Source organism: Fusarium solani (assembly GCF_023522795.1).
Source record: "Fusarium solani strain SB1 chromosome Unknown bctg00000004, whole genome shotgun sequence".
Taxonomy (NCBI): domain Eukaryota; kingdom Fungi; phylum Ascomycota; class Sordariomycetes; order Hypocreales; family Nectriaceae; genus Fusarium; species Fusarium solani.
Window position 1 is genome coordinate 2,943,936 of NW_027072152.1, and position 22,866 is coordinate 2,966,801.

The window sequence follows — 22,866 nt, forward strand, 5'->3', positions numbered from 1 at the left end:
GGGCATCTCGCTCAGGTCCGAAAAAGCGAGAATTTACGAGGTGCCGAGCGTTCCGAGCAAAGAAAGTCATATGGTTATTCCTATTTTGCTTAAGCTATTCTTCGTTATCTGTATTCCCGGCTTACAGAGCCCCAGGCTTGCTGGGTCATTTCACTTTATGGGTTGCCATTGGACGAGCCGTAAACAAAAACACTTGAGGCCGGCCTGGGTTAGTTCCATGACAACCCTAGTTTCGGAAGTGCAAATAATTATTGATATCATCGCCGAGATGAAGACGGTGTTGAATTCATGTTGCCCTACGTTTACAACAGCGTTTTCGCAAACAGCGATCTTTTCCCCAGACACATGGTTCCGTCCGTCGGCAGAGAGAAAATCATGGTCTGCAACCATACCTGATGGGGTGGCCGACATATTATTAATATCTTGGCCCTCCACTCCAGTGCCGAGCGGCCGTAGTTTTCTGCCTGCCATGAAGCTTGGCACTGACGCGTTCCGCCTGCTTCGAAACATGAAGCGATAAAAGAAAGGGCCAAGAGCGGCGGTGAATTGTTTGCTCAGCCACGCGGGAAGCGAGAAAACATGCCATGCCACAGGATCTTGATTGTTGAGGTCTCAACTCGTGCATGGCGGTTCTGCATCTTGGCAAAGGCCCCAAGGTCCGTCCATATGATCATTCCGTTCCGGGCTGTTCCCGGCAACCGGCACCTCGAGAGGGTCGCCCAAGCCGCTCTAGCCTTGCCCCAATTACGACAGTGAGCGTCAGGGAATCTTGTTTGTCAGGCACCCTTGGATGGAGTAAAGCTTCTTTGCCGCGGGACACCAGCCACACGATTGACGCAGCCTGTCTCACTTGGGCATTGGCTTCTGGAAGGTCTAAATGTCTGGGCATCGAGATTTGGCCCAATTACGAGGCGGTGCAGACAGAGGAGAACAAAAGCCGCCAAGCCACATCGACAACAAATGCATCAAATCATGAATGGCTATTTGCTCGCCACAGGGGATCGTGATTCCATGGAGTGATGCTTTGTTGTCGTCGTTGCTGCGCCATATGTGGCTCAGCTGCGTCACGGTAGCGCCCGTATCTAGCTGCATCCGCGTAAACCATCGTGGCGTCGCCCCACAGCGGCCCTTGCACGATTGGCCTGCGGCGTATTCATGACGTAGCCCTCCTAGGACATGGGACTGCCGACTACCCAAACCTCTCCAAGCTTCTTACCAAGATGGGCCACCTTCGTCCTGGCGCGCATTGTGCTTGGCCAGGAGAAAAAAAGCAGGGCAGAGTTCGCTTGGCCGTGCTTCCCTGCTCCGAGACGTCGTCCCTGTGGCTTGCCCACCCCCCCTTCATGGCCAGCGAATCGATGACGCAGTGCCCAGAACTCGAAGGTGTCGCAGGGCTGGGCTGACGGGGACCACGGGGTTGTCGGTGCTGCGGGATGGCGGGCTCTGCTTGGTTGCGTGGTTCGTCAAGGAAACGGGGAAAGTTGGAACGAGGAGCCAAGATGGGCAAAGGACAGTGAATGGGGTGCGAGGTGCATGGGTGAGGAAGCTCCGGATCACTGATATAAAAGACAATTTGTCCCCCCTTCTTACAGCTTGCCTTTTTACAACTCATACTCTGCTCTCACGACTTCATCGTCTTTGCGTAAAGATTTCGATACAACACTCTCGACCACTATCAAGCACATCTCTTCTTCGAGTAACAACTCTTCAACACCGACATCATGCCTTTCACTGCTAGGTAAGCTAGCCCTCGCCCTCACTCTCGCGACGACGTCATTCCGAGTATTCCGCAATTCATTTCATGTCGCGGCAATGTAATTGTCGATATGATGTCTTGCCCCGGATTCTCGAGCTCCCCCGAGACGATGAAGCAACAAGAAGACATATACTGACTGACTTACAACAGCGACATCTGCAAGATCCTCCTTGCCATCATCCTCCCTCCCGTGGGTGTCTTCCTCGAGCGTGGCTGCGGCGCCGATTTCCTCATCAACATCCTGTTGACCATTCTGGGTAAGACTTTCTTTCTCTCAGTCTCATCTCCGGCTCCTCCGAAGTCGAAGCATCTCGCTTTCCATGACATTCCTATCCCCGATGCGTACAGTCTTCTAACCCCACCTTGCAGGTTACATTCCCGGTATCATCCACGCTCTGTACATCATCCTGAAGTATTAAGGCCTCCTCACACCTCACTTCTCGGGGCCGTAGCAGTCCCCGGCCAGCTCAGCTCAGCTCGATGAGATGAGCTCTAGGGAGTGTCGGCCTGCCCCGCTCTCGAACCGTCAACGACCAGCCAGACACGGCAGCTAGTCATGGACCACGGGACACGCATTGTCTGACGGCCAAGACACCAATGGCTGCCGAGGATGCCGGGCACGGCTGGGCGCATGCTGTCGCCGAGAGCGCCGTGATGAGGTGCATACTTTTCTCTTCGCTTTGATACCTTACGCCGGTGACCCACGCCTGGGCGTTTGGGTGCCGATTTCACGACAGACATGGGGTGCTCTGCAACTCTTTTTATTCCCTTTCCTTTGTTTGCGACATGGAGGCGTACGTTGGATTGGCTCTGAAGGCAACGACGCGCTGGGCTTTTTAGTTATTAATTCGATACCCGTCAATCCAACTGATCTTTCCACTTCGACAATGTTCTGATTTACTCTCTCTTCAATGTGAAGCTAAAATGGTCCGGGTTACAGTCGCGCAAGTGCCGGCAGATGAAGTACACGGACTCTGGCATGGTGTTTTGATTGGCGATCCCACAATAAGTGCAATATTTACGAAGCAGCCTACCAAGACCGTCATGACAAGATTGCGCGATGCGAAGATGATCATGATCTCGAGCCCGCACAGGGGAGGCTGCCCCGAGCTTGATTTTGCCGTTTTCATCATGCTGATAACTTTTCAACCGGAAGAGAAAAGATTCTGACATCACTCATCAAAGTCCCAACTACCGGGATTGGATTGGACAAGACAAGTTCGGGTGCTTCGGTGGGTGGCTGAGCAGCTGTCATGCGTCCGTGCAAAGTGGAGTGGGGCCTTGTTTTACACCAGACATTCGCTCTGAGCTGAGCGTTGCAATGCTGCAAGAGTCATCTGACGAGAGCGTCTTGGACTATGCAGGCCAGGGATGAAGCTGAGAGTGCGCTTGCTGAGTATGGAATCTTGCAGAATGCTCTAGCGAGAAGCAGCTGAGAAAAGGGCCCCTGGGGTGATTCTGATGTGTTGTGTAAAGACTTGTAAGTCAGATCACGTGCTTTCGCTCAAGCCTCGACGTGCCTAACGCGTTGCCACACGTGAGCGTGAATCTGCACTCATCACGGTCACTGCAACAACCCCATGCTCCAAATATGCCCCCAGGCAAGGTAGAGGTGATTGAAATTCTCGACGATGGAGATACAGCTTCCGAGTCTGGGGAAAATGCATCTCCCCTCCCCAAGGCGGCCCAGAAAAGAAAACAGCCTGTCGAGATCGAGGAAAAGGTCCAGTGGACTGACGACGATGATGACTTGCCCGTGAAGCCGAAGAAACGAAGGGCTAAACGAAAGTCTAATGGGAAGAAGAGAGGTGATGATGTGCATGGAGACGACCATGTCCCCCAAGAAGACTTTGAGCTCGCAGGATTGCCTGAATATCTGATTGAGCGAAGACGGCAGTTTGACGCCAACAAGAAGCGTCATCACGATGCCGCTCTCATGGTTCCACCGGACTACACGGGCATACACTTTGAAGAAACTAGAAGACTGAGGGAGTTGGAAGAACGGCCCAAGTTCGAAGAGAGCAGCGGAATCAAACCCTCTCGACCATACAAGGATATCGAGTTGCCCCAGTCGGCAGGCCTTATTCCGGCATCAATCGCACAGTACCTCCGAGACTATCAGATTGCTGGCGTATCTTTCCTCCACCGAAAGTTTGTGTATCAGGAGGGTGGCATTCTGGGCGACGACATGGGCCTCGGCAAGACGGTACAGGTGGCCGCTTTCTTGACCGCTGCGTTTGGCAAGACTGGCGATGAGCGTGATGCCAAGCGCATGCGGCAAATACGGCAGTACAATGACCGCTGGTACCCCAGGATCTTGGTCGTGTGTCCAGGATCCCTCATCATGAACTGGAAAAACGAGCTGAACCGCTGGGGTTGGTGGCACATTGATCTCTTCCACGGAATTCACAAGGAAGATGTTCTCAGCGCTGCCCGTGCTGGCCGTCTCGAGATCGTCATCACCACATACGACACTTACAAGAACAGCAGGAGCTCCATCAACATGGTTCAATGGGACGCCGTGATTGCTGATGAGTGTCACCGGCTGAAAGACAGATACTCAGAAACCACCAAAGCGCTCAACGAGATTAATGCGCTTTGCCGCATTGGCCTTACTGGCACCGCCATCCAGAACAGGTATGAAGAGCTTTGGACATTACTGGATTGGACGAATCCTGGCCATTTTGGAACAATCGCCGAGTGGACGCAAGCCGTCACCAAACCCCTGACTGTTGGCCAATCTCACGATGCAACCGTGGCTCAGCTCAGTCTGGCAAGGCAGACGGCCGACAAGTTGGCACACAATCTTTTACCACGGTATTTCTTACGGAGAATGAAGACGCTCATTGCGCATCAACTACCCAAGAAGACAGATCGAGTCGTTTTCTGTCCCCTCACAGACCTTCAGCGAGATGCATACGAGAACTTCTTGGATAGCGCAGAGATCGATATTCTGCGAAGTCTCTCTGAACCCTGCTGCGGGAAGAGCAAGAAAGGGTGGTGCTGTAATCGCTTTCTTCCCAGCGGCACAAGATGGCAAAGCATTGTCTTTCCCAGCATGATTGTGCTGCAAAAGTTGGCAAACCATCTTACTCTGCTGGTTCCACAGACGACCGACGTGGACACCAAACATACATCAGAGCTAAACACCCTCCAGACTTGTATGCCGGATACATGGAAACACCTCTACGATAATCGGGACCGGATTAAGAATCTGGTTAACCCCGAGTTTTGTGGAAAGTGGAAAGTTCTGAAGAAGTTGCTCAAGTTTTGGCACAACAACGGAGACAAGGTCCTTGTTTTTTCTCACAGCGTACGACTTCTTCGTATCTTGCAACACCTGTTCACCAACACGAGCTACACTGTCAGCTACCTGGATGGGTCTCTGAGCTACGAACAGCGTCAAGAGGTTGTCGATACATTCAACTCTGATCCCACACAGTTTGTGTTTCTCATCTCGACCAAGGCTGGAGGCGTGGGACTCAACATCACTTCTGCGAACAAGGTTGTGATCGTCGACCCTCACTGGAATCCTTCCTACGATCTTCAAGCTCAGGACCGAGCCTACCGTATTGGCCAGACCCGGGATGTTGAAGTGTTTCGACTCATTTCGCTGGGCACAGTAGAGGAGATTGTGTACGCACGACAGATTTACAAGCAGCAGCAGGCCAACATCGGTTATACCGCATCGTCTGAGCGTCGCTACTTCAAAGGTGTCCAGCAGGATACCGAGAGGAAGGGTGAAATCTTTGGACTGGGCAACATCTTTAGATATCACAACGACAGCGGGCTGCTTCAAGATATCGTGAACAAGACCAACATTGCTGAAGCCAAGGCTGGTGTGAACCTCGTGGACGTCGACATGGAAAAAGCGGCCAAGGACGGGGAGACACTTGGCATGGTCAAGAACGAGGATACAGATGCTGAAGATGGTGGCATGAGCCAGCTGGCTGCATTGCTCACATCTGAGAACCAGGAGAAAATGCTCGAGTCGAAGAAGGCCAAGGTGCCAAAAAGTGACGCTATCCAAGCCATCCTTACTTCGGCAGGTGTTGAATATACTCACGACAACTCGGAAGTGATTGGATCGTCCAAAGTGGAGGAACAGCTCTCACGCCGAGCTGCCATGACTTCATATGCAGAGGGCGACGTCGATGGCCAGAATGCTCTCTTTGCAGAGAGTGATGAAGACTGCGGGGATGGTCTACACAGCGTCTACAACCCCCCGAATGAGGTGATGCTGCGACATTTCTGTGAGATGGCAAGGGAGTTTGGCTTCGCGAATGCGACTGAATTTGCTCTGGTGGTGGAGAGCTGGACTCAGGAAGCAAGGAGGAACTGCTTGGGCACGTTTTACAAGAGGAGAGAGGCCAAGCTGATCCGCGAGGGTCTCGTCAAGGAGGAGGATGTGAAAACGGAAGCAAAAGCCGAAACTGATGCCAAGGGAGAAGATGTGAAGATGGAGACCAAAACTGACATTGACCACAAAGAAGGGGTCAAGGAGGAGGTGAAGGATGAATACTTGGAGACGAAGTCGATTCTCAAAGCCGAGGATATCAAGACTGATGAGACCAAGGAGAAGGTGGTGGTGAAGGCAGAGGCTCTGAAGACAGAACCCCTGGACACCAAGGATTCGGAAGAAGTCAAGATCAAGATGGACGGCTCTAGTAAGAGGACCTCGATCTTTCTTTCAGATGACGACGATGATGACGAGCTTTGATTGGCGTTGGAGTTTGGATATCGATACCCAGAATTACTCATGATGTCTTGTTCATTCATATATGCATTGTTGGTCATTTCTGTTATACACGGACGTTACTTCCCATTTGTTCTGTACGCCAACCGTCTACTTGGTCAATGTTCCAAGAACATGAGGAAGCAACTCGAATCTTGGCTCACCCACTGGCGGCGCCAGATCAATCTTTTCCCATGGCCCAGCCTCTCTTAATGTCTTGCCCGTGGCTCGGCACATGCGACATGAACCCATGACTTGTGACCAGACGATATTTGTGAGCCCTAGCTATATCAGCATTGATTCTTGAGAAACACAACAGCATCGTCAACTTACATTGATAAGCGCGGAGCAGGAACCCCCCTTGTTCAACCTGGACATGCTCATAGGCATACCATCGACCGCCCTTCTTGAGACTCTCATACAACAGCTTGATGTTCTTTTCAGGCTCAGGGATGCTGCACAGACACAAAATGGTGACGATGCTGTCGACGGTTCCAGGCTCAATCCGTCCGTCCCAAGCTGTGGGATCATTAATAGACTCGATGCCCACGGGGACAACCTCATAAACGCCCTCGAGCCCGACCTCCTTGGCACGCTGCCTCAAAGCTGCGGCTGACTGAGGATTGGGTTCAATACCGTACACACGGGTTAGTCCATTCCCACCCTTTCGATGCCTCAGCTGCTCATCATGACCACCAACACCCCCGCCAACCTTGGCAAAAACATCCGCCCACATGCCGCTCCCCGCACCAATCTCAAGGACAAGCCCATCAATGGGCGGGTTGACGACATCCTCCACGACCTCGCCGTTGTGCACGCGGCCCTCGAGCAGGGGGATGACGCGCTTCTCGGCATTGACCTTTACCTGGGGTCCGACAAAGGCCCAGGTGTTGCCGAACCAGGCTTCCTTGAAGGCTGAGGGGGAGAGCAAGGTGCGGAAGTCGGCGGCGCGGAGGAGGTCGAGGATGGTGCCGGGGAGGAAACGAAAGGATATGCTCATGAAGAGGTAAGGGTCGATGAGATGGTGGAAGAGCTCCCTGAGGGTGGAGAGGATGGCCATGGTGGGCGATCAAGCAGTCCACGGTGTATCGAGTCTCCAATGGGTATGCCTTTTGGTTGATATAAAAGTACAAGAGCGATGTGTATGAGAAAGGAATAGGGCTTGCAACTAATACTTGGGTGCTCGGGGACATTTTGTAACTTTTCCGGCCCGGCATACGGAGCCGAGCGGGGCCTATGGAGGGGTGACTGGACCTGACGAAATTCGCCGAGTTGATTGTCTTATTTGGGAGGATGAAGCTATTCCGTTCATGTTGCATGGTTCATGAGCAGTCCTACTTGTATCATGGTGTCTTGGAGATTGCTTGATGGGGAGGGTCTTGGGTATGATGACAAGTAAAGTGTAACCTTGGGCATACTTAACAACACTCGATAGCTGATGAAGCTTGAGTTGAAGCACTGAAAGCTGCTCAAGGTACTGCTTGCTGAAGACTTGAGGGCCGAGTTGCTCATAACTGGTTGACTATTCCCTGGCGCAGTCGGCAATGAAGACAACGGAGGTCAGTTCTGGCCATGATGACCGACCCCAACTATTTCCCACGTTTATAGTTGCAAATGCTCATCCCTGAGTCTTCTCCCATAACTTCCACAGTCTTATTCTTCGCGAGCCATCAAGCTCATAGACGTAAATCTCCTCCTGACGTCCAGAGATCAGATCTTCCATTCCAGCATCCACCCTTTTATGCCATGAAACCAAGAATCCGTTCTTGCAAGAAAACCCATACGCCAAACTCCCCAAGTCGAATGCCAATTCCCCCCTACAGCAGCTCAAAGTCGTCGAGCTGATCCCGGTACTTCATAATGTTGCGCTTAATCTTGCTGCCCACGGTCCACGTCACAAAGTCCTCCATGCCCCTCGTAACCAGGTACGCCGGGTCCGTGACCGTCTCGGTCCCCACGCGCACGTGGCCCTGCTCAATCATCTTTGTTGCCGCCTGTACCGTCTCGGCCATGCGCAGCCGCGTCATGAGTACGGGGAGCCTGCGACGGGCGAAAGCGCTGACAGTCACGTTCTTCTCCACAGCCGACAGCTTGGACGATGATGAGAGGATTCCCATGTCGTGGAGCTTGTTGAGGAGGAGCTCTTCGTGCTTGCGGCGGGTGGCGTTCTCGGGAGGGAGGAGGGAGAGGCGGTGGGCGAGTTGTCGGAGAGACTGGTTATGCAGAGTCAGCATGGCAATGGTCCGCAGGGAGAGCCTAAAGGCTTTGGTAGACATACTCCACAGAGACGGTTGTACTTGTGGTAGTCCTCAGGCTTCTGGATCATGTATCGTCGAATGACTGCCTTGTCGCGATGGCCATTGTCCGACTTGTATGTGATAAAGTCTGTCTTGCGCAGGAGCTTCTGCTCGTGATGCTTGAGTTTTCGGACCATGACGAAGGTATTTCGAGTATCGCGACAAGATTAAAAGCTCAAGAAAGATCCCCCGATCGATTTTTCTAGCCGTCGTCGTCGTCGTCGGTCGAGTAATTAATTCGTCGTGGTGATGGATCTCAAAGTTCAAGGTTGGAGTTTTGAAAACCATCAAAAATCTGAGTGGGGCCTGCGGAATTCCTCCGGGTGGACGGGCGGCATGTTCCGGCATCTCAAAAAACCTCCCAAAACTCCAACGACGGAGCATCACCAAAACCCACACTTCAGCCATTGGGAACCCCGCCGCCAATTGATCACAAGATGCCTCCTCGACTACCGACGACGACGGCCGCCGAGGCTGTGCGGGCCTTTGTCCGACCATTCTCCTGCACCGCATCCGCCGCCCTTCCTCCCCGCGAGCCTTCCACAGGTGGCACCCACACCAGCCGTCTCGCCAACCTCAACAGCAACAGACGGGGCGCCGACCGATCCCCGAGAGTGCAGCCCGGCGATGCTGCCGCGCGGATGATGGAGCGGTACAAGGCTAGGGACGCGAGCTTTGTCCGCGAGAAGACGGCCCAGATGGAGTTCCTCCGCAACCAAAAGATGTCGAGCGACTTCCTCAGGCAGATGCCCCGTCGCTGGGAGGTCGGTGATGTCTACTCGCCTCACGATCTGAGCCCCGTCGAGATGCAAAAGTGGAGGAAGAGGTCGGTGCGGAACGTGGATGTTGTTGATGCTCTCGGCATCAGCCCTCTGGACATGTACAAGGTGAGCTACCTGTCTTATACCTCAATTGACCCTCAACTGACGTATACAGAACTTCTCCCTCATCGAGCACTTCACCTCTCCCTCGGGCATGATCAACCACTCCCAGCTCACCCGTCTCCGACCCGTCAACCAGCGCAAGGTGGCCAAGATGGTCCGCCGGGTCCAGGGCATGGGCATCTATCCCACCATCCACGCCCACCCCGAGATGCTGCGGGATCAATTCTTTGGTCGACACTAAGAGCATATTTAAAGTCGGATTGTATGAGATCATGTCATGGTCATTATTTGTTTTTTTTTGGTCATATGTATAACAGCCACGACCTCTATGTAACATATTGATACAGTTGTCTACATCAAAAACCAACTTTTGGAACATACCCCCTCCCCTTTTTGATCATTTCCCTTTTTTGATACATTTCAAGCCCTCAACACTCTGTTGAGCTTGAACTGGCACAGCGAATCCCTGTTCAACCGCTTGCCCCTCTTCTCCAGGACTTCCCAAGCCCCTGGATACTGCGCCTTGGCCCATTTCTTAAAGGCCTCCTGCATCGCCTGTCCCGGCAAAGCATTGAACGCTATACCTAGTCTGTTGTGTGTCAGTCATGTTTGGCCTTTGGTAGTAGTTGGGGTCAAACTCACGTCATGTCATCTGGCTCGCTCGACGTCCTTGAGCGCATCTCTGTAATCATGCCCTCCACCTTCTCCAGCTCCCCGCTGCCAGCCATAGCTCCCAAGTAAGCGTTGTAAACCTGGGGCGGGATTTCCACGTCAAGCGTTTCCAGCTGCTTCCAAATTGAATGGGCCTTCTTGGCTCCTCTCGGGCTGCGCTCAAGAGCCCAGAAGATTGCTTCCAGACTGGTATATGTTGGACCCTCAGGTGATGACGCTATCAACTGCCAGAAATCGATTGCCTGAAGAGGCTTGTCGCTGGCTGCGTGAGCTAGGATGAGCGATGTGTACAGCTGCGTGTCAGGCTCTACCGTCATATCCATCTTGAACATGTTGTAGACCATCTCCAAAGCCTCGGGGTCTGGGCTTTGTGACAAGCCCTCAAAGCAGGAAATGTACGTCTCGCGCTTGGGATGATAGTCGTTGTTTCGGTGTTGCCGCATGTGGCCAAAGACATGGGTTGCCATTTCTGGGCGCTTGCGCTCGAAAAACGCCTCCATCAGCTTCACACGGTGTTCGAAGCTGAGATCCTGGAAGAACTGTCGCAGAAGTTGATATCCAGTCCATGCCCGCGATGTGCTGGGCTCGTTGATACAAAAGTCCACGAGGGCGTCTTGAATCACCGCTCGCTCTGCGGCGCTATAGTGGAACGCGTGGACGGACAGGACATCCATCACCTCGAAGTGCTGCTCGTTCTCCAGGAAACGGATACAAAGAGTAGCGACCGTCTCTGGATCGAGAAGCACTTGGATTTCCTCTGAAGACTCAAGCATCTCGGCGATAAGCTTGTAATCCGGCGTCTTCTGGGCGCAAAGGGCAACGAGGTACTCGTTGAACAGCTGGCTAAACTCCCACCAAAGATCAGGCTCAGCATGCCAGGGCTCAAAGTGCGTCACCTTCTTGTAAGCCGCCTGAACTCCTGGCAGGTAACCTGACAGAAGGTGCATCTTCATCAAGATCAGGTGGGATTCACCATTTAGCTCACGCCCCTCGGCCTTGGCAAGTGGCAGTATTTCGTCCACCAACGCTGAATCCCCCATCTCGATGGCAGCACGAAGGAGGCCGTTGATGGTGCTCGTATCCGCCTTGAGAATTCCCTTGGAGATCTTTTCCATGTTGGACATCATAACCTCCACTTCCTTGAGGCCCCTTCCAAGGATCAGAATTCCCTGGAACAAAGCATCCCAGTATTTCTTTTCAGTTTTCTGGCCAGTCAATCCTGTTCCTAGTTCGAGGAAGAAGGGTACCGCCCAGTCCTTCAGGTCGTGGCGGGCAGCGAAATGAGCCAACTGGGGGTAAATCTCAAAGGAGCGTTGCTGGGAAGAGATTTTCTTCTCGAACCAGGCCTTGACTTCGCCGGGACGGTTTCTCTGGATGAAAAAGGAAACCATAATGGTTTGAAGACGCTTGCCGTAGGGGATACCGTTCTCCTCGGCGTACTGAGCCAGTTCCAGCAGCTTCTCCTCATGTCCGTCAGAGGCCAGGGCCTGAGCCACGGATAAGAAGGGAGTCCTTTTGAAGGTGTCGCTGCGCTTGACAACTTCCTTCCAGTGGGCGCGGAGCAAGTCCAGAGCTTCCTCGGAGCCTCCAAAGGCACATAATATACTGAGGTACTGCGGCCACTTGGCACCAGTGGGCGCCCACTGCGCTTCATCCATATTGTTTGAGCAGAGGGTGGACCATATGGATCTGGCAAACTCGAGGTGGTCCTGGGTCCTCTCACGAGGCCTCAATTGGGCGAGGGCGTCGAGAGCTTTGACTATGTCGGATCGTTCCAACTTCGATTTCGACTCGGGGGATGCTTCGCGCTGTTCCACAAGGTAGTTGAGAAGTCGGCGGCACTGCATGGCCTGGGTACCGTTCAATGGCCTCCGGCTAGACATCTTCCCATCAAAGAATGATCTCCAAGCTTGAACCAATTCCTCCGTCGGCGGAGGACGCAGATTGTCGAGCATGCGACTCCGCCAGACCATAATCTTCATCCATCCCGGCTCGAATTCGGGCTGCCGCACCTCTCGGGGCGCCTTCGAAAATAGGCCATCGAATATGTATCGGCGTGACTGCCCGTTATTTATCGATCTGGGAGGGAGTGTTCGGCGCAGGGGAGTCGAGTAGAGTGCGAAGGACGGGCATCGGGCGTGCTGGACAAGGACCCGTCGAGCATGGCGGGCCAATTGTGCCCTCATGATGGATTTGTCTATGAGATGGCGGAACTGACGGGATCAGCTGGGTGCTCAACATTGTCGACGATCGAATTGTTCCTTACAAAAGCATATTTGAGGCGGATATTGCGCAAAAGATGGCAACGGGAAGCTCGACACGGCAATTCGGGATCTCAAAATCCAATCGCAGCGCTCTCAATTTGGAGGTTTGGAGTTTAGAAGCCTTGGCCGGGGTTTAACCGTTCGTTCGACCCGCGATGAGCTCCCCTCCTTATACCCACCTCGACGCTGGCCTTTTTATATATTTCCATGTTATTTGGAGAAATAAGTTATTGGAGCCGAAAGTTATATGATATATGCTCTTTACGCAATATGTTTGGGATGGCATGGTTGCTGACCTATCACTCCTCACAGGGAGATGCAACATGTTGAAGTGAAATAGTAGTGAACCCTGCAAGGTGTAACAGAAGATATTCTCTTTGAGTGGTTTCTCATTCCAATTATTAAATATCGCTGAGAGCAGTCTAGCCTTCGAAAGGTGACTCCCTGTCGCCCTGGTTAACTGACTGCCCGCTTCTTTATCCAGCCCGGGGTTTAAAACCCCAGCACATAGCCCATTTAGATCTAGGTACGTCATAGGCACCGATATGGAAACCAGAGTCCTGTAAACTAGACGCACTCTTCAGCATAAGCCGGGCCAATTATCAATGGCAACTCTTACAAATCATCAATGATGCTCTCGCTGATATCCGCTTCGGCAGCCCAGCCGTCATCACCGAACGGGATACCCCGCCCGGTCTCGCAGTTGTAAGTGGGGCCGTGGTGAGGACGGATAGGTGCCGGAGTGAGCAAGACGCATGAGAGCACAATGATGAGAGCTGGAGTTTAGCTTCACATCTCCGATATCACTTTCTTCTTGGGTATAAAAGCCGCAGGAGCCCCCATTTGCAACATTGTAGGAGTCCTCATCGCAAAGATTATCCATCAACTTCTGTCATCATGCCTCTTGTCGCTCAGAACCCGAAGCATCGCGTCATCCTGGGTCTAATGACCTTTGGACCCCCTGGCAGTGAGGAGCTCGACGCACGTATCTGTGACTCGGAAACATTTACCAAGGCCCTTGATGTGTTTCAGGGTCGAGGATACAGCGAAATCGACACAGCACGCGTCTATGTCGGTGGTAAGCAGGAGGCCTGGACTCGCCAGGTTGGTTGGCAGGAGAGGGGTTTCACTCTGGCCACCAAGGTCAAGTATCCCAGGGACCCTGGCGACAATACAGCCGAGAAGGTTGTCGAATCGGTTGAGACCAGTTTGAAGGAGCTCGGAACCGACTGCATCGATGTAAGTCTTCCATCTCTTTACGAAGCGTCGTTGTCTAATACGACTATTAGCTGCTCTACCTCCACCGTCCTGATCGTGGCATCCCCTTTGCAGAGACGCTGGAGGCCATCGATAAGCTCCACAAGGCAGGCAAGTTTGTTCGATTCGGCATCAGCAACTTTGCGGCGCATGAAGTGGCAGAGGTTGTCATGACCTGCAAGTACAACGGCTGGGTGCGGCCCACGGTGTACCAGGGCATGTACAACTGCGTCACCCGTTCCATCGAGTCGGAACTCTTTGTCGCATGCAAGCGGTACGGACTCGACATTGTCGTGTACAACCCCATCGCCGGCGGCCTGCTTTCTGGCAAGATCAAGTCACGGGACATCGCGCCCGACAGCGGCCGCTTCTCGGACAACTCTAGGATTGGCAAGATGTATCGCGATCGCTACTTTAGAGAGAGCACTTTCAAGGCGCTGAGTGTTATTGAGCAGGCTGTGGAGAAGCATGGGTTGACCATGATCGAGACGGCGCTGCGGTGGGTGGTGCACCACTCCAAGCTGCGCATCACCAACGGCAACGATGGAATCATCATTGGCATCTCCAGCGTGGACCAGCTGGAGAACAACCTCGACAACCTAGAGAAGGGGCCGCTCCCCGACGAGGTGGTGCAGGCACTTGACCAGGCATGGGAGTTTTCCAAGGCAGATACGCCCAACTACTGGCACGGGGAGTTGGAATACGGATATAATGTCCACGAGGCTCTCTTTGGTGCTGGAGCCAAATAAGCCAGGAACAGCCTGCCTTTGTAGATGGAGCAACAGAGCTGAGATAAAGGCGCCAACTCACGTGCCGCCCTCTGTGACTACCGCGCCTCATCTGGTTATCTCAACCTCTCAGCTGGTGGTGGTGGTGTGGTGAGACGGATGCTGAGCGCGTGGTGGTGTAGGGGGCACATGACCAAAGGCGTCATCGTTATCGTGGGACCAGCTTGGCGCCTTTCAGACGCCGACTCATGATAGCTCAAGAGTAGCACAGCACGCAATCAGATGTTGAGACGGAATAGCACATGGCATGTATTAAAATCAAAGGCTTCAAAGAATGAGCGCATGAGCCCTCCAAACAATCTAGAACTTTGTCCAACATCATCTGGCTCATCGCTCATCAGAAATCTCAGGGCCGCGATAGGCTCTCCCCGTCTCCAGCAGGACGGCTCAGCGGGAAAAGGGCCCCTGAGAAAGCCTAATCTCGTCCACTGTAGAACCCGCCGATGGGCCGTTGATGACACCTCGGGCCCCCGTGCCCGTGTTCCCCCCGCCCTGTTGGTCCCCCATGCGGTGCGGGCCCCAATGCTGCGAGACAGCGGAGACCCCCTGTCGCTTCGGGGTCTTGGGACCCGCCGCCGACCACTCAACTGCGACTGCGCGCCAGCCGAATGCTGGAATCGATCCAATCCAACCGATGTTCTTTCAACACCAGCACCAAAACTACCAGGCATTCATTCGACCTGGTGCAACAAATAGGAACACCTGTTTTTCGCTCCTTTTTACCCTCTCCTTCTTCTCTTCTTCTTTTTCTTCTTTTCTCCTTTCTTCCCTTAATAACTCCCTTCGCCGTCTCGTATGCCTCGGCGTCAAGACAGCGACCAAGAGGTCCATCTCCTGCAAGGCCACGACAACGATCGATTGTCCATAGACTCATCCCCCCTGTCCCGCGACGACACCCTATGCGAACCAGAAACCCGGTCGACCGACAGACAAGGCAGTCCTGGCGCTTCGGGTACCACTTCCAATCTTGACGGCTCGAAACGTCACCAACGCGATACAAATACCAACGGCAACGGCAACGCCAGCCGCGAGTGGCTAGAGTTGGACGACATGGATGCGAATGGTCTCAGCCGTCCAAAGTACCATCGTCATGCTGGTGGACGATCTGGTACTCCTCTGCTTCACAAGGAGGACGACGATGACCGCGGCCGCGTCACTCACGCTGCGCATGGCAACAGAAGGACCAGCCTAGGGTCGGCGAGGTCGAGTGAAGATGAACATCCTTATCATCGAGAGATGATGGAGAGGCCATCTTTCAGTCGCCGATCAACTATGCGCAGCCGTAGCCCTCAGACCGTCGCCGACGCCGCCGAAAGCTCGACGCGCAAGAAGTACACGTATGCCGCATTCTTCCTCGTCATCAGCCTGGTGTCGTTCTGCGTCCAGACAGAACTGAGCGCATACATTCAGCATGATCTTGGCTGGGACAAGGCGTACTGCATGATGTACTTTACCCATGGCTCGTGGATCGTGCTGTGGCCTGTTCAGCTCCTCATCCTGCGCTTCCAGAAGCGCGACATTCCTTGGCCCGTCTTTTGGAAGCGACACAAGCAGCATCTGCGCACCACCGCCATCATGATCGAGACGCAGACTCTCGACGTTTTTCATCTTTCCATTCAGCATCGCGCGCGCCCCATTCGTTACATCATCCGTTTTACCGTTATGATTACCTGCGCGCTGACCGTTGCCGGGCTGAGCTGGTACATTGCCGTCAGCTTGACGACACCTTCGGATCTAACCGCCATTTACAACTGCTCCGCCTTCTTTGCATACGTATTCTCTGTACCACTACTCCACGAACCCCTGCGCCTCGACAAGTCTGTCGCCGTCCTCATCGCCATTGCCGGCGTGCTCGTCGTCGCTTATGGAGATACCAAGTCGGGGGGCACCAAGGATGTGGAGGCTTCAAACCGCTTTTTTGGAAACATTGTTATCGGCGTGGGCTCTGTGCTGTACGGCCTTTATGAGGTCTTGTACAAGCGCTTTGCTTGCCCCCCTGAAGGCGTTTCACCCGGTCGCGGCATGATCTTTGCAAACACGTTTGGCTCTTGCATCGGCCTTTTCACGCTCACTGTTTTGTGGATTCCGCTCCCAATCATCGACTTCTTGGGCATTGAGAAGTTTGAGCTGCCAGTTGCTTCAACCTGCTGGTTGATTCTGTTGGCTGTGCTCATGAACGCCACTTTCAGTGGATCATTCCTTGTCCTCATCTCTCTGACCTCGCCCGTCCTGTCTTCGGTCGCCGCTCTGCTGACCATATTCATTGTGGCCGTTGTGGATTGGATGCTCACTGGCGAGCCTCTCAGCTTTGCGGCCATCCTCGGTGGTGCGATGATCGTTGTTGCTTTCCTGGGTCTGACCTGGAGCACGTACCGAGAGATGAAGGAACACGAGGCCATGAAGCCGATTGTGGATCTGTCGGACAGCGACAGGGACGGTGACATTGAGAGCGACGATGATTAAGCATTGTGTGTGTTACTGGCATGACTCATTGGTTTATTTAGAGTCCCTGGGATCAGGGACGAGGTGATGGCGTTGGTTTATCTTGGAATCGGTATCTATGTCGTCTTGCATACTCTGGTAGTTGGGCTCGGATATGCATCCATAGGTGGTTAAAGGCGTTTTCTCTGGGGCTCAAACACATGGTTCAACAGGGCCTCGGATTTACAAATCTGTTGGAAGCTGGTCGGGATAAGATCAGCAATAGATATTACATCCATTCAAGTAAAACCTCATGGTCAATATACTGGATGATGACTTTCCTTGCGCCGTTATAAGCAAAACTTTTAGTCTGAAGCTTCAAATTTCCAAGGCTTCCATGCCGTCCTGATTTCCGTCGATACTCTCCAGCTCATCTGCTGGGACTTCAGGAAGTGCGTCTCTAATGAAGACACCCTCGCTCTCTTCCCTCCAGCCATTCACACCGTCGATGTAGGCATCGTAAAACCCCCTTCTCCAAACTCCCTCAGCCGGCGCATCGCCACTCTCAAACACCTTAAGCTTTTCCCAGCCTGGCTGAGGGACGGGGTCAAGTATCTGCCTCATGAGGAGCGAGTAGGATGCGTCGCACTCCAGCCACAGGTCGGATAGGTTCACGCGAGAGAGACCGTCGCTCTCCCAAAAGTCTCGGTTCTTGGGCATGAGTTGGACAAACAGATGCTCGACGGGCGGACAGTTGGGGATAAGAAAGTCGGCGATGTGGTGGGAGAGTGGGAAGATGGCGATGTAAGAGAGGGACTTGAGGGTTGAGCGCATCACGTTGAACGAGGTGTCGGTGGGTTCGAATATCACAGGAAGGAGAGTTGCTGGTGAGTAGTGGAAGAATTCGTATGTCGAGTATACTGGTGCGAAGGAGCCTTCATTGATGAATAGTGAGGTCCAGTCTCGTATGGCGAACAGGTCGATTGGGAGGTGGCTTTCCCTAACTGGACTCTCTGACGGTAAAGCGTTGGTCCTCTTGTGAAGGTCGGGAATATCAGGTTCGCGTGATAACGAGATAATGTAGTAGGTACTGTTAAAGGCCCAATCACTCGACAGGTCTACAGTCCTACTAAGAAGTGAAGCAACAAGATCTGGTGAACTGATCAAGGTGACACGCAAGGGTTCAATGACATCGAACAAAGCATGCCACAGCCAATTGTTGTCCCAATGCTGTCGACCTCTCTCCTCTTCAGATCTCTCTTGACCGCCTTGGTCGGCGCGCTGGGGCTCTTGGGTTAAAACGGACCAGAGGAGGTTCCACGACATGGGCCTCTCGGGCTGATGAGACTCGGGTGGCAACAGACCCCAAAACTGACCATCAGCATATCTATGCTGGCCAGAGCCCCGAGGGATGTCCATAAAGATGGTAAAACTCTCAACATGCTTCGATACACCGCTCCTGCGCAGGAAATCTAGCACGTCGATACCCGCCACGATGTCTTGGCACGTCGGCTTATAGAAGCGGTGGAAGCACCATACGACGTGGCGGAAGAGGAGGTGCGTCACGGAGCGCCTCCAGAGGTGGCACACAAGGGACGCATTCTTGAGGGGCGTGTCCTTTCCTGAATGGACGGGCCTCGAGATCTTTGACGGGTCGCGGTAGAGGCCGCGCTCAAGGCTGGAGTCGGAGTCGAGGAAGCTGAGGATGTGAGCGATGAGCTCATTCGGGAGGTGCTGCATGGTCGGTGGCATGACCTGGCAATAGCCTCTTTTATCAACACAGGGATTAAAGACTGGGACGAGACAGGGTTGTTTAGAGCAGGATTCAATGGATTTGTGCTCTGGGTGATATGTCGTTGAAGTTGGTAGGATTCCTGGGGATGCAACCTAAACGTAGGTAGATGGGTTTACCCCACGTCAGCTCCCCCAGATCCCTACCTCCCTCCCTTTTGACGTGACTAGCCTCCTTTCCACCATACGGAAGAAAGGGAGTGGCGAGTCAAGGTAGACCACGCAACACTGACCACGGAGTGTGCCGTGCTATCAGATCCATTGTGCGCGATGGATAAATTCATGTCGCCTGCCAGCCCGCATCACCAGTCGGAGCATCCGGAGGATATGATAAAAGGTACTTGTATCTGCAGGAACCCGTTCATATATGGCTCGAGCTTGTCCAATGAGCCAGCAGGATCAGGTTGGAAACTAGGTAAGCTGCCTATCCATTGTGCACGGGTTGAACAAAGACGTGGGCTGACGAGTCGGCTCAGACGGTTGGTAATTGGCCAAGAGTAATAATACTGGATTTTCGTCTTATTCCACGAGCTTCAAAAGGTGGTAATCGCATGGACAGGCATTCATCCTCCGTAGCCAAGTCGCTCTAGTTGCGGTTGATGGCTGTCAATTGATTCTGGGTGCGACAACCAAGATGAATGCACAGATACAATCCAAGAAAATCCTGATGATTCCAGTCAGGTTTTTGACAAGAGTACTTTCTAGAGCCGAATTTTGCGGGCCAGTGATCAATCCATTAGACGTTTGCCTTGAGTGTGGTGTTAATCATGGACCTCGGAGTCGCCAACATCAAACAGTCATCCCCCATCAAGAGGCAACACAATCCTCATAGACTCAAAACAAGAGCACAACAAATCAGTTTGACTGAACCATTCACTCACTACCGAGAAGCGGCCAGCCGTCGGCAGGTGCCAAACGGCCGACGCAGCTGCCCGCCAGGTGCCTCTCTAATCCTAGGCACATAAGAAAGCGCATCCTGTGATGACTCGAAGTTTTGCTCTTGATTCATTCATCAAGTGAACATATCCGCGCATATAAGCTCTTTCATGAAACAGAGATCTTGGTTCACTTCTCGCTTTTCTCTCACCTTCAGCCTTTGCTTCTCCTACGCCATGCCTACCCACGTCTTCAACACAGATCTCGACTCCTTCTCCGAGGAGCAAATCGAGAAGCTCGGCGCCTCTCGCGCTGCCATTCTCGAGCCCGCCTTTGACGACTATCTCATATCCGACGACCTACATGAGACACCCCTTCCGCCATCCTCGATACAGCTCCTCCCCGCCTCAGACCTCAGCGTGAAGCTCACGCGCGCCGCCAAAAGCGATGCGGCCATGGAGATCAGCATCAGCAAGATCTCTGATCCGGACGCGGACAACTTTATGGGGTTCAGCGCCGAGGATAACTGTATCGTATTCAAGGGCGAGATGGGGCTTTTTGATTCCTTCCTCGAGTTTGCAGAGTCCGTCACACAGGACAAGGGCGTGACTGTCGTGTTCAAGACTGCCAACGAGATCCGCATACCTCGCCAAGGTCTTGAGTATGGCTTGAGTTATGAAAAGTTTGCGGCGCGTGTCGAATTGTTGGAATGTGCCATGTGGATTAGAGCTCCACGGCCAAAGGGACAAGGTGAGGTGCCTTTATTATCGACTTATCATGGGTTTTGCTCATTCATCTCAGGACACAACTCAGAACTCGATGTCTCATCAAACACCATTCATCCCAGCACACCCCCTCAGAACCATCCATTTGGGGGAGTGATTCCTTCAAGCGCCGGGACGTCCGACTTGGACCATCTACGCAGCAGAAACATGGCAGAGTGCAGAAGTCCCTCCAGCGACTCATCACTGTCTCCTCCACCCGAGATTATCACCACTCCACCATCATTCAGACGTCTAAGAATGGAACTTTTGGGCAACGAGGATTTGAAAAGGGACAGCGATGAAAACAAGACCAGAACGCCACCTCGAAGAGTTCGAATCATGACCAGAGGGCCTACCAAGAAGTAACCTGGACGATTGGAGCAGCTGGATAGGCCAAGGAACGGCAAGCTTACCACATGATGTATGAGGGATGGACAAAAGTAACGATCTTATGACAGTTTTGCTTTAAATGGATGGCTTACTGAACTGGACGGCTCTCCCAAATGGGTTGGAGAGAATACTGATGATTGTCGCCTGCTGGATTATGGATACCAGGCAGATATCTTGCAATTCACACGAAAACTGGAAACTCAAGTGAAGCTGTAAGCTCTATGTTCATTCATGAGTGAATATCTAGGTAGTAGATCAAGTGTGATCAATCGTAATCTAAACGCCAGCCAATGCCAAGTATTAAATCCATAGTGTAAAGGAGAGGAAGAAGAAGAAGCCCGCTATCCAACCCGGATGATGCGCTCATGGTTCATTAAAAAGTCATGATAATGCCGTCTAAGCCTTGAGGCCGCAGTCGGTGGGCTTGGCATGGTAGACCTGGGCGTTGATGCGGCCGAGCTGGGCGGCCTTGCCGTTGGTGAGGTCGTTCATGGCGCGGAGGCCCATGTTGACACCCTCGCCGGCGTGGTCGATGGCGAGGACGTAGATCTTGCGGCCCTGGTACTCGACGCGGAAGCAGCTGCCGCAGTTGGGGGAGTTCCAGCCGGCGATGGTGTAGACGCCGCCGATGTAGGGGAAGCGGGGGATGTCGGACTGCTTGTTGAAGCCGTAGCGGGTGATGAGGCCGTTCTTTCCGTCGGAGCAGGCGACGGAGGTCATGGCACGGTTGCCATCATCGTAGCCGGTGTCGTAGGAGACTGGATGTTCATGTTAGTCTGATGTAGGCCAGTGTTGGTGAGAAGATGTAGACTCACCAGTGGTGGCCGAGGCGGCAGTGGCGAGGGTGAGGGCAGAGAGGACACCGGACAGCTTCATGATGATGGTGGTTTTGTGATTAAGAGGTGGTGATGGAGTTGTGAGTGTGGTGAAGGTTGTTGAGCTGGAGGATGAGAGTGTTGGAGTGTTGATGAGGATGATACAGAAAAGGGAACCATATCGACGAGTGTTGAAGGTCTCTTTATACTTTACTGTCCAGGCCATTCGATGCAGTGCATCTCGTAAAGGCGAGCTCCAACGGACCATGCATCTCTCTCAACTCCGTCACGAGCTCACGATGATCGTCCACATCTCCACATGCAAAGTAAGGCCGGACGGAGGCTGGCAGGCTTAGCTAGGTTGTCTTCCCCGTACGGATAGCGTCATAAGCCAAGCTATCCTCTGCCGACGTCCGGGAAGATCGCAGTAGACTTCAAAGACCCAGCCTCCCCACGTCAGGTCCGGATTTGGACGAGGCGGACGGAAGCCTCTTTCTGACAACGTTGCTAGGGTTGCGCCGTGATGCTATTTCGAGCAATCAGAGCTAGTGTTAGTGAGCCCGTGCTACATAATCCTCGGTCCAGACTTGGGTCCAGAATAATTCCGCGCATTGGCAGCTTGAACTTGGCCGTTGTGGGGTAAGGGTTTTCTCGTATTCTTGTCCACCTCCACTGATGGACCGACGTAACGTAGCCATTCTTGTCTTTCCCAATGCCTTGTGAGCTACCGGAGCGGCCGGCGAGGCCCGCGAACTACGGGGACAAGATCTTGTTCAGTATTACTCCGAAAGGGCGAACTTCTAGTCCTTTGTTGAAAAGCTGAACTAGAGATGGGTCGTTCGATCAGGTTGCTACCGTGGGGAGACGAGGTGGCCCAGATGACCTCGCCACGAGGGAAACTATCAACTGCTGAGGCTCGTATTCCTGCATCGCTGATGCTGCGCCGAACGCCGTCGAGTCTCGCCAAACTTCTGGGGCGCACTCCCGATTGGGAAGTCAATGGCATGGCGATCACCTCAGGCTTTTTTCCGTTGCGAAGTCCAAGGCAAGCAGATTCAAGAAGTGATCGTCGACGAAGAGCATCATCCTCCATCGGGCGCGGGTCTCGTAGCATGGGTGATCCCACAATATAGATTAAAAACACGAGGATCCGGCA

General features: G+C 53.1%; 10 protein-coding genes across 10 annotated transcripts; 5 read left to right on the forward strand and 5 right to left on the reverse strand.

Annotated features, from left to right (window-relative positions):
* Nucleotides 1-3,347: 3,347 nt before the first annotated feature.
* On the forward strand, nt 3,348-6,476 carry MRS44_007978 (uncharacterized protein; the record flags this gene model as incomplete). The annotated part of the gene is made up of 1 exon (XM_046275934.2): nt 3,348-6,476. The coding sequence occupies one exon, from the start codon at nt 3,348-3,350 to the stop codon at nt 6,474-6,476; it is 3,129 nt and encodes a 1,042-aa protein (XP_046134001.1).
* Nucleotides 6,477-6,602: 126 nt separating this feature from the next.
* MRS44_007979 (uncharacterized protein) lies at nt 6,603-7,551 on the reverse strand (the record flags this gene model as incomplete). The annotated part of the gene is made up of 2 exons (XM_046275933.2): nt 6,603-6,772; nt 6,825-7,551. The coding sequence occupies 2 exons, from the start codon at nt 7,549-7,551 to the stop codon at nt 6,603-6,605; spliced, it is 897 nt and encodes a 298-aa protein (XP_046134000.2).
* Nucleotides 7,552-8,308: 757 nt separating this feature from the next.
* Nucleotides 8,309-8,925, reverse strand: MRS44_007980 (uncharacterized protein; the record flags this gene model as incomplete). Its single annotated transcript, XM_046270848.1, has 2 exons — nt 8,309-8,704; nt 8,770-8,925. The coding sequence occupies 2 exons, from the start codon at nt 8,923-8,925 to the stop codon at nt 8,309-8,311; spliced, it is 552 nt and encodes a 183-aa protein (XP_046133999.1).
* A 300-nt stretch (nt 8,926-9,225) lies between these two features.
* Nucleotides 9,226-9,913, forward strand: MRS44_007981 (uncharacterized protein; the record flags this gene model as incomplete). Its single annotated transcript, XM_046281056.1, has 2 exons — nt 9,226-9,675; nt 9,725-9,913. The coding sequence occupies 2 exons, from the start codon at nt 9,226-9,228 to the stop codon at nt 9,911-9,913; spliced, it is 639 nt and encodes a 212-aa protein (XP_046133998.1).
* A 179-nt stretch (nt 9,914-10,092) lies between these two features.
* MRS44_007982 (uncharacterized protein) lies at nt 10,093-12,530 on the reverse strand (the record flags this gene model as incomplete). Its single annotated transcript, XM_046269159.2, has 2 exons — nt 10,093-10,261; nt 10,315-12,530. 2 exons carry the CDS (start codon nt 12,528-12,530, stop codon nt 10,093-10,095), a joined length of 2,385 nt encoding a protein of 794 aa, XP_046133997.1.
* Nucleotides 12,531-13,505: 975 nt separating this feature from the next.
* On the forward strand, nt 13,506-14,614 carry MRS44_007983 (uncharacterized protein; the record flags this gene model as incomplete). Its single annotated transcript, XM_046275932.2, has 2 exons — nt 13,506-13,847; nt 13,898-14,614. The coding sequence occupies 2 exons, from the start codon at nt 13,506-13,508 to the stop codon at nt 14,612-14,614; spliced, it is 1,059 nt and encodes a 352-aa protein (XP_046133996.1).
* Nucleotides 14,615-15,448: 834 nt separating this feature from the next.
* Nucleotides 15,449-17,116, forward strand: MRS44_007984 (uncharacterized protein; the record flags this gene model as incomplete). Its single annotated transcript, XM_046272092.2, has 1 exon — nt 15,449-17,116. The coding sequence occupies one exon, from the start codon at nt 15,449-15,451 to the stop codon at nt 17,114-17,116; it is 1,668 nt and encodes a 555-aa protein (XP_046133995.2).
* A 336-nt stretch (nt 17,117-17,452) lies between these two features.
* MRS44_007985 (uncharacterized protein) lies at nt 17,453-18,814 on the reverse strand (the record flags this gene model as incomplete). The annotated part of the gene is made up of 1 exon (XM_046275931.2): nt 17,453-18,814. The coding sequence occupies one exon, from the start codon at nt 18,812-18,814 to the stop codon at nt 17,453-17,455; it is 1,362 nt and encodes a 453-aa protein (XP_046133994.2).
* A 1,163-nt stretch (nt 18,815-19,977) lies between these two features.
* Nucleotides 19,978-20,871, forward strand: MRS44_007986 (uncharacterized protein; the record flags this gene model as incomplete). The annotated part of the gene is made up of 1 exon (XM_065620723.1): nt 19,978-20,871. The coding sequence occupies one exon, from the start codon at nt 19,978-19,980 to the stop codon at nt 20,869-20,871; it is 894 nt and encodes a 297-aa protein (XP_065476795.1).
* Nucleotides 20,872-21,291: 420 nt separating this feature from the next.
* Nucleotides 21,292-21,771, reverse strand: MRS44_007987 (uncharacterized protein; the record flags this gene model as incomplete). The annotated part of the gene is made up of 2 exons (XM_046273749.2): nt 21,292-21,653; nt 21,711-21,771. 2 exons carry the CDS (start codon nt 21,769-21,771, stop codon nt 21,292-21,294), a joined length of 423 nt encoding a protein of 140 aa, XP_046133992.1.
* Nucleotides 21,772-22,866: the final 1,095 nt, after the last annotated feature.